General features: G+C 34.3%; 1 protein-coding gene across 1 annotated transcript in view; it reads right to left on the reverse strand.

The window, feature by feature from the left end:
• Window positions 1-10,748, reverse strand: part of LOC107654291 (ras-specific guanine nucleotide-releasing factor RalGPS1-like) — a 127,287-nt gene that overhangs the window by 89,117 nt on the left and 27,422 nt on the right. The window contains exons 5-6 of the mRNA XM_016441316.1: window positions 9,759-9,785; window positions 2,967-3,056 (exon numbers count right to left, since the gene is read on the reverse strand). Coding sequence (XP_016296802.1) covers window positions 2,967-3,056; window positions 9,759-9,785 — 117 coding nt within the window. The remainder of the gene's footprint in view (window positions 1-2,966; window positions 3,057-9,758; window positions 9,786-10,748) is intronic.

A 10,748-nucleotide genomic window follows, 5' to 3' on the forward strand; every position in this document is an offset into this window, starting at 1 on the left:
AGGGGGGGGGGGTCAGCTTTTGTTCTGTCAGCAAGTGTTCCTCTGAGATTTAGTCATGAGATTTCTGAAGGATGATATTCCAGCCACTTCACTGACGTGGCTTGTTTTGATGAGTTTACTGAGATGAAGACAGTACTTCAACTGCTGTCTTTATCCAGATGAAGGGTGGGCAAACATTTGACAGAGTAATTATCAAGTTTAAGATGAAAAACAAAACCAAACTCTTCATACTGTGTGTTCAATTGCATTAAAAGTGAAGTGTGCAATTGCTGTGCCACCAGCGTATTTCCAAAAATAATAACAAAGTTTTAGTATCAGCATATTCAACTGTGACAAAAGAAAGCACTTTGAGAAAATTGCAAATGTCACTTTTTTTAAAGGAATAGTTCACCCAACAATGACAACTTGCTGAAAATGTACTCACCCTCATGCCATCCAAAATGTAGATGAGTTTATTTCTTCATCAGAACAGATTTGGAGAAATGTAGTGTTACATCACTTGCTCAGCAATTGATCCTCTGCAGTGAATGGGTGCCGTCAGAATGAGAGTCCAAACAGCTGATAAAAACATCACAATAATCCACAAGTAATCCACTCCAGTCCAGTCCATCAGTTAATGACTTGAGAAGTGAAAAGCTGCATGTTTGTAAGAAATAAAGCCATCATTAAGATGTTTTAACTTTAAACCGTCGCTTCAGGCCAAAATACGAGTCCATAACCATAAATTCCTCCAGTGAAAAAGTCCATCTCCTGTTGTCTCTCACATCAAAATCCATCCACATATTTGTTTAGAGCTGTTTTGGGCTGTTTTTGCTTGTAAACGGTGCTTGATCTGTGCAGACTTCTCTCCTGATTCAGACCAGATGATCTTTTCACTGGAGGAAGCATTATTATGGATAGAGGACTCATATTTTAGCCAGAAGCAATGTTTTAAAATTAAAAAGGTCTTAACGATGGATTTGTTTCTTATAAACACACAGTTTTTCATTTCTCAAGACGGAGGACTGTAGTGGTGTGGATTATTTCTGGATTATTGTGATGTTTTTATCAGCTGTTTGGACTCTCATTCTGACGGCACCCATTCACTGCAGAGGATCCATTGCTGAGCAAGTGATGTAATGCTACATTTCTCCAAATCTGTTCTGATGAAGAAACAAATTCATCATTATCTTGGAATGCCAGAGGGCGAGTATATTCAGCACATTTTCATTTTTGGGTGAACTATTTCTTTAAACTGTGGTAGAAGAAAGTAAAATAACCTTAACTACAAATATATACCAGCATTTAGTGCAACTGTTGCAATGTTTAAATCAGCAAAATGAGAAAGAATATTTCAAAGTACACCTAAATAGTGCCGGGTCATGTTTGAGGAACTATGGCCAGAAAGAGTAAGAATATGAACTGTGGACGGATAATTTTATACTGAGCACTGCTGCGTATTGCAAAGAAAGTGCAAGGATCTAAATCAATAAGAGAAGCATATAAAAATGACTACTGCTAATACATTAACCCTAATGGAGCATTTATATAGTGTGACTAAAGGTTTCCAAACCATATAGTTGCTAATATGAAAAATTAATAGCAAAACATATGGAAAAAAGTGTATTTATTAAAATCACATTCTATATATTGCAAATTTCAGCTCTGGTTTGACTTCATTAAGCTCTTTGTGTAAAGTAATGGAAATTTGAAGGAAAACCGATGCATGCTTATATAATAAAACTAAATGATAATGCTTTGTTGATAATTTAGTGTGCCATTTGACCTCATTTCAAAGCAGGAACATACTGTATGAAAATCCCTCTGTAGTGCACACTAATGAGGTGAACCGTCAAAGTTGGACAGACTCAGAAACACATCCAGCTTTATTCTAGCACGATACAGCTGGAGCGATTCGACATCATTAGTGTAGGGTTTCTACAGTATATCTAATCCAGACTCACTGTAAAAGCCCTGATTGCTCATTAGATCTGTTCCAATTTATAGTGTGCTGCCTACATAGACAGTGAGGGTGCAACGGTTCTCGGTAAAAAATCGAACCGTACGGTTCTCCACACACGGTTCGGCATGCACTAGGACCGCGGTTCAACTTAAATCTGACAATGCATCTGTAATATGGTTTGTTAGAGTTCGGCTAATGCATGTTTCTGTTGATGGATACAAATTCTGGCTTCCCAATACATTACAACAAGAGCGATAAGAGAGAGAAAAAAAACAATTTGTGGACAAACCAGTCACTCTTTAATCAATGCAAGTGCTTTATGCTGTCATTTATGCCATCATCACGTGCTGATAGCGCAGGTGAGACCTGAACAGCACACGTTGCTATCTGTGTTTAAACTAAACTCATTTAAGCCTTGCCGGTTTAAATATTAAAGAGCCAGAAGATGTGAACTCGCGCGCGCAGTGAGAAGATCTGTGTGGTCTACATTTGATTACTTTATTCAATTTCTGTACCTAAAAACTAATGTTAGACCTACCTAAACAACCTGAAAAGCACTGTTTATTTTATTTGTATCTTCGCTCTATTGTATTTATTTGTGCTGTTGCTTGTAGTTAGATTATTTGTTCTTATTTCCTTTATTTTTACTTGACAATATAGTTTTTTCCCTAAACATAGCACATACCGAACCGTACAGAAACGGTGACTCTAAAACCGTGATACAAACCGAACCGTGAGTAAGTTGAACCGTTCCACCCCTAATTGACAGTATTTTAAGACATCACAGACTGTTCCAAAAATGCTGTCTTCAAAGATACCTAGTTCTGGCCAAATTCTAAAGCAGCACTGCATGATGGGAAATCATCACACATCATCATACTGTATGTATGATGATGTGTGATGATTTCCCATCATCAATGATGCACTTGCAATAGGCAGATTAGTGATCTTTCTTAATAGTTGTACTGTTTTTGTATTGATACAATAAGAATATGATTTTGTAAACAGCTGCTCATTAATGTACCTTTGCGATCTTGATGAAGTGGCTCAGGATCTCGGCACGGATCTTCAGGGTTTGAGCGGTCAAGATTTCCCGTACCAACCAGAAGCTCACCTGAAGAGATAAGAGAAATGTTAATAAAAAAAAAAAAAAAAAAAAAGACTAATTTTTAGTAAACATGCCTAAAAACAATGAGCATGTCATACATTTGTGGTGCTGGATTGCACAAAGGCTACCACTGTGACGCTAACATGCATTCATTTGCATGACTTTGGTTTTAGCACGTTTTCAGGGTGTTTTGGACAGTATATGCACGTTATGATGGAAGGGTGATCTTCCCAAATAATTAGCAAATAAATAGAAATTTGAAGGGATACTTAAAACAATCTGAATGATTTGAGCGAAATAAATAAATACATCTATAAATACATAAATATATATATATATATATATATATATATATATAGTTTATATATTATTTATATATTCATAAATAAATAATAAATAATAATTAAACAAAAGAATGGTCAAAACCAAAATTTGAAAACCAGACTCAAAAAGAATGAGAGAGAAAAGCAGAGGTCACGTCACAGGACAGCAATAAGTCAACTTTTCATCTGCGGTTTAAACTCATGACTCAACTGGAGTCAACCCATATCTTGTGGAAAACCCATTTCTGATAGACAAAAACAAAAATGCTGGAAATAACTGAGATGGAGGAAAAGTGTTGTTATGTAATGAGTGCAAAATGAGACCCTCCGCTCTGATTATAATAGTACGGCAAACACAGAACGCTGGGCGCACAGACTTCGCTTGGCAGAGACTCCAACGCAGGCAGATGCCAAATAAAAGAAAAAGAAAATAACAAAATTAGAAAGCTGGTGAAGCCTGAGTGATTCTGACCGTAGTAAATAGTTTAAGATTTCAGCCTCAGGGAACCGTTACAACATAACGGGAGTCAGGTAACAAACCTCAACGATTTCCTCAAAAGCTGCCTCGATTATATTTCACACAAGGGGAATCAAACTCAAGAAACTATTTAATGTCTGACAAATAATTAGAAAGAAATTGGCACTCTTGAACAAAGCAGGAACGTGAGTCATTGCAGGTGTAAAAATATTGCAAGTTGTAAATGAAACAAAGATTATTGGAATACGTTTTACAAGAAAATACTAGTTGAGTCTTTCCACTTAAAATGTTCTTGTTTAATTCAATGCATTACTTGCAGTTTCTTTGTTTTTATTTGTGAAATCTACTAGCAATTTCTGAGTGAAAACTGTTATTGTGTACTGACTGCAACAGAATTGGGATCTCCTTAGACACAATTAAAAAAATAAAATAATAACTTCATCTAAGATTAGGACATCAGAGATTAAGTTTTAAAGCCCACCTTCAAAGTCCAAAATCCTAAAGTGTACAAAATGTGGTCTGGATTTTTGCTGGTTTATCAGAGGCTAAAAACAGTCAATTTGTCCACAACCAACAAATGGCCGCAGAACTCTCCGAGGAACAGTAAAGATATCTGTAAACTAAGAATATATGGACTGAACCGTCCAAGCAAAAGATGTCTTTTCCATCGACCCTCAGGAAGTCAAAGCTTCCACAACATGATGGAGAAAAAGGCCACCGTAAATTTGGCCCATGACTTTCATCCTTAAAAGAAGACATTAAACTGATCGAGTACACAAAGCTTTAGAATTAACATCTACGAATATACAAGCCCTGTTTCTTAAATCCTAGTGAGCTGCCTTGCTGTCTACTGCTTACATCTGACGTGTACACAAAACACTCGTCTGAGGGGCCGCGAACCCATGCTTTACTAGACTTCTTTATTCATTAAATGGGAATGTTGTTTGAAGCCAACGCTATCTGACAATGAAAAGAAATTGATTAAAGATGGGTTTAAATTACTTAAATATTTGTGACTACAGGGTCATTCTGTGTCAAATCAAAACAAATTGCAGAGACTTCTGAAGGAAGACCAACATAAATAGAAATGAAAGACAAATATTAAATGTCATGGATGTATTTACTGTGGGACTTGTGATCGTTATGTTGTTTGTACACAGAGATTGGCTTGTCTGCTAGTACAATCTATTGACTTTAGCAATCTTTGTTGCATTATATGCCAATGGTGGCAGCTCAAAAATAGGAAAAAAAGCACTTTGTGTGTGTGTGTGTGTGTGTGTGTGTGTGAGAGCTTCTTTTCCCCCAAAGTTGGCATGCCTATAATTAAAGTATCCTTTTGGATTTTGGTTCTTAACAAACTTTTCTTTCGCTATCTCGAATTTTAAGACCCTATGTGGTTTAATCCCAGAGATATTTGGATCTCAATGTGGCTTTATTAGTAAATTATTAAATTGTACACAAATATTTGTAGTGGAACTGAGTGACTCTAGGTCATTCTGTGTCAAATCAATCAAAGTTCAGAAACTTCCTGGCTAAAATTTTTTATTTTGTTAATGTTTATTCTGAAGAAAGAAAAATATAAATAGTGACAAAAGCCAAAATATTAAATGTCAAGGATGCATAATCCACTATTTGATTTGGACCCAAAATACAAGGGTAAAAAGGACTTTAGAAAGATGGCAGCATCATGTTATTTTTACACAGAGATTGGTAGTTCTATTAGTACAATATGTTGACTTTAGCAATCTTTATTGCATTATACACCAATGGTGACAGTTCAGAAATAAGAAAAAAATCATTTTTTGTGTGTTTTTTCTCCCCCCAATGTTGGCATGCTTGTAATTCAAGAAGTATTAAATATAACTTTTTTTTAAATATATTTTGGATTTTGGTTCTTAACAAACTTTTCTTTTGGTATCTCAATTTTTAAGACCCTGTATGGTTCAATTCAGACAAAAATGTCATGGTTCAATTCCCTCCAAAAAAGTAGTGTGAGCCAGAAAAAAAGCTTTCATTGGCTTATTCAATGTCATCCCCTCATTAATTAATCATTTTAAAAACAATAAAATTGTATTTGTTACCCTGAGGAAATGCTGTGCAAATCCTGACAAAAATTTAAAACTACTCCTCCTTCATTTCATAAATGTTAACACTTTGGTGTCATCTTTATTAAGATAAACATGCAACGCTTGAGTCATAGTCATTGAGTTATGATCTAAAGAAAATGAGCTTCAAAGATGTTGGCCAAAATGTCAAGTTTTCCAGCAATTGTAGGGAATGGGACAAGCGTATCATAGCGCGGCAGCTGTGTTAGGTTAAAATATATGAACGCCGCTTTGCTAGATAAGTCATGTGCAATGATGTCATAGCTTATAGCTCATTATCAAATCATTTACACATTATAAGAGCTCTGGTTGGTATAAAAACCTGTAGAGAAACGGGGCACAACGCTTACATTTCTTGGCCCGGAGATGATGGTTCTTTTTCCAAAGTGGCTGTAAAGTGGGTTTTACCAAACCGTAGAGCTGTGACCCCCTTCATGAAAGAGGGTGAGCTCATCTGGTTCATTCCTACCCATAATGCCTTCAAAACGGCTCTGAAAGCTTCTGTTCCCGCTCCATAAATAATGAACTGGCAAAGAGCGCTACAATGTTTTGAAGGCCAAAGTTTCTGCTCAGTTGCCATGACGATGGAGCACAATGTTTCCATGTACAGTTCCTGCTCACCTGATTTCACTAAAAATACAGAGCTGATTTATTACATGGACAAACTCTACTAGATATTTAGCAGAGTTTTTGAGTAGGGCTGCATGACTTTTCTGAAAAATCGTGATTGTGATTTATGATTTAATGATACTTGTTTGCAGGGCTGCACAACACGGCCAAAATTTTGTAATGACGTATCAACATGGGTATAATAATAATAATTATTATTATTATTATTGCTACTATGAAATATAAATATAAAAATTACTTAAAAAAACAACAAAATAAATAATACTATTGTAATATTTCACCATATAATGAAAAATCTAATATTTAAGAAAAATAAATAATATAATAATTTATAAAATAAAATAATTTATTTTACATTATATAACATAAAATGCAATAAAAAAAAAAATCCAGGTTTGCTGTGCTAGTTTGCAGGCCTGCAAAATTTGGCCAAAATGTTGTGATTATATATGAATACAGATATAATAATAATAATAATAATAATAATATTAAATGTTCAAAAAATAATAAAAAAGTAATTGTTGTTCCTACTAATAAATAAAAATATAAAAATGGCTACAACTATTGTTACATTTCACTGTAAAATAAAAAATCTAATATTTAAGAAAAAGAATATAATAATATTAATAATAACAATAATATTAAAGTGAAGTGACGTGACATGTGGCCAAGTATGGTGTCCCATACTCGGAATTAGTGCTCTGCATTTACCCATCCAAAGTGCACACACACAGCAGTGAACACACACACACCGTTGATTAACATCAGTGACTCAGACAATAGCAACTAAATTAGGCTGCTGTCCCTTTAAAACCAAATACACAGCTGCAATGGATGCAATGTCCTGATACACGTTCTCCCTACTGTTTACATTCAATTAAAGATGTAATCAACTGAGTTTACGTGAATACTCGTCAAAACGGACAATTCGACATCATTTTGTGTGTAATTCTCCGTTCATGCAACTCGAGAGAGTACTCGCGTGCTGTGAGAGGCACTTTCTGTGTGTGTATGCTTCAGTGTCTGCGCTCTGAAAACCGGACCGAATTGAGTTCTCTCTTGCATCGTCAGATTTATCCATATGTCTGCTCTTCTCTTACTCCCACATACTGACATTTTTTGAACGTTTTATGCAACGTGCAAGCAAGTGTATTTTAGCTTATGTCCCACCGGTTCATATGTACGCATAACCTCCTAACCACGCAGCAGATTCGTTCTGAATGAATCTTATCCCAAATCGTCCCTCCCTAACATTTTCTTCTCGTTTTTATTCGTTGACGAAAATGTCAGTAGATTTACATCACAGTTTTTGTCATTCAAAAAGAGTTTTAGTTCGTTATCGTCTCGTTGTCGTCGGCGAAAAAAATGTCATTGACGAACATTATGACAAAAATTATTCGTCAACGAAATTAACACTGCTCTGCAGTGAATGGGTGCCGTCAGAATGAGAGTGCAAACAGCTCATAAAAACAAACAAATCCATCATTAAGACATTTTTAACTTCAAAACTGTTTCTGGCTAAAATACAAGTCCTTTATTAGAGATCGACCGATATATCGATTTACAGGATATTTTTCCCGATATTTAAGCATTTTACAATAATCGGATATCGGTTTTGTAATATCGGATTCACCGATAAACGCCAATTGTATTAACATTTACTATATAACCATTATTTCGCTAATAAATATCTAAATAGATACAACTCTATGGAAATTAATTATTTATTATCTCCACGAGCGATCGCAGTTTGAGTATAGTTCTGTGTAAATGCATAGATAAACTGCGCTGTCAGCAGGCATTTCATAATCTAGAACGACAAAAACATTATTAGTAATTCTGATATAACATGCCAGTTGAGAAATGCAATAAAATACGATGTTTTGTTTGTTATATTTCAATATTCCAGAGAATATTATTCAGTGAATTAACATTATCCAGTGAATTATTCTTCACTCTTTAGACTATTAAACAGCTTACAAACCTACTAAAACTGTAGTTTAAAATGAAGTTGATATGACGCCTTTCCTTTATTTATTTTCTCCATTTGAAAACATTAGACCTTCTACATTTATTTTGCTTATTGTTAATATTAGTGTTGCTGCTGATGCTTTAAATAAAATGTTTTTTATTGTTGTAATGTGAAGATTAAACTAAACATGAAAGACTGCTAATTTTTTTAACACTTTTTTTAAGATGACTCAGTCAGTCATTTATTTACTTTATAACAGTAAATAAATATCGGTTCTGCATAGCGGTTATCGGGCACATAAACATGCAAATAATTGTTATCGGTTATAAAAAAAATCAATATCGGTCGATCACTAGCAGACACACACGTGTCTTTACAGATGGCAAGAAACCAAAGCCCAAACCGATTTACAATATTGGTCTTCTATGCTTTGGGACTAAGTAGTTGTTAATACTGAACAAATTACAATATCGGTCGATCACTATCCTTTATCCATAATAATGCTTCAATTCTGACGGCACCCATTCACTGCAGAGGATCCACTGGTGAGCAAGTGATGAAATGCCCATGTGAGAGCTGTTAACAGTATTTCCAGCACATATTAAGTCCTAAAGCTGTGAGCCATCAGGTTGATAATGGTTTTGTGGCACAGTTCGCAGTCTGCTGGCACTATATCAGTTACAGCCCAGGCAAAAATACACTTTATATCCACTTCATACACTTCACATCTGGAAAATAAAATGAATATATAAATGAATAAGTGCAGCATTTCACTGGGATGACAACTAGGGACGAACAATACCTCCATCAGATCAGTAACATTCAATATCAGTGTTTATTAAATTGTCTGTTTCAGTGTGATACTGGGTCATGATTACGAGCTGATTTAATTGTTTTAAATGATTTGCTTTACTAACTTAAGATTACTACACAGTTATATATCTATACAACTACACATTTTGATTTGATTCTTGATTTCTTTTGAAGCATATGCAATATAATATATAATATAAAATAATATAATAATAAATTATTATATTATATATTATATATATTATATACATAATATAATGTTCTTTTTTGTGCACCAATAGTGACAATAGTAGCATAAATAAATAAATTAATAATTCCAGAACGTAATGCAACATAAATACAAATATTAAAATAAAAATGAATACATTTTCAAAAAAAAAATATTTTTTTGTTCCAGCCACAGCTAGCAAGCTCCTACAACACAACAGACACAAACAATCATGATTAAGACAGCAAATACAGTCAAATTGGATTTAATTCCATCGTTAAGATTTGAACTTTTTAAACCTCCTGTGGTTTAAAAGTGCTTTTTTTAATGACTGAGGGCAATAGGAAGCACTAACATACAGTGCCTTTGACTGACAGCAGGCCTTTAAGTGGAAGCAGAATTATTACACTGTGGAGCCCCTGTATTTAAAACCAAGTTTAACCGAACCCTGTTTAAGTGATGATTTCATGTTCTTTCAGCTTTGTGTAAGATCTCAAGTTTCCTCCGTCTATCAATAATTATGAAGATTGTCCGGATTATTTTTTTCAACTCAGTCAATCTATAATTATGCAGATTGTCTGGATTATTTTTTCAACACTCAATCCCCCCAAGTGAAGTTTGAGTTTACTTCATTTGCAGCTTACCCGTTAGTTCAGCTAAACTAATGTGTTCGCAATTATCCTCTATTTATATACTGTCACAAATGATTACTGACGCTGCAAAAACACAGAGCAAAAAAGACAATTAGACAGAGAACGATGATCTGCCCCTTTCCAGATGTCTCTCACAGGTCCTATAGTCTTTATTTGGGGTCGAAGCACATGCTAATTGTCACTTATTTTTGCGACTCCGTTTAAAGAAATTGCATGCATTTTTAAGACGACGTAAGATTTTCATTGACATTAGGTACACAACAATACTTGCTAAGACTGCATGTCCATCCCTCACAGTTATACAATTTAATATGGTGTCTACACTGACTAAAGAAAAAAAGGATAGATAGATAGATAGATAGATAGATAGATAGATAGATAGATAGATAGATAGATAGATAAGATAGATAAAATACAAATATTAAAATAAAAATGAATACATTTTCAAAAAAAAAATATTTTTAATTAAAAACAAAACAAAACAAAACAAAACAAAACAAAACAAAACAAAACAAA

Source organism: Sinocyclocheilus anshuiensis, unplaced genomic scaffold (assembly GCF_001515605.1).
Source record: "Sinocyclocheilus anshuiensis isolate Anshui unplaced genomic scaffold, SAMN03320099.WGS_v1.1 scaffold163, whole genome shotgun sequence".
In the NCBI taxonomy this organism is placed as follows: Eukaryota; Metazoa; Chordata; class Actinopteri; order Cypriniformes; family Cyprinidae; genus Sinocyclocheilus; species Sinocyclocheilus anshuiensis.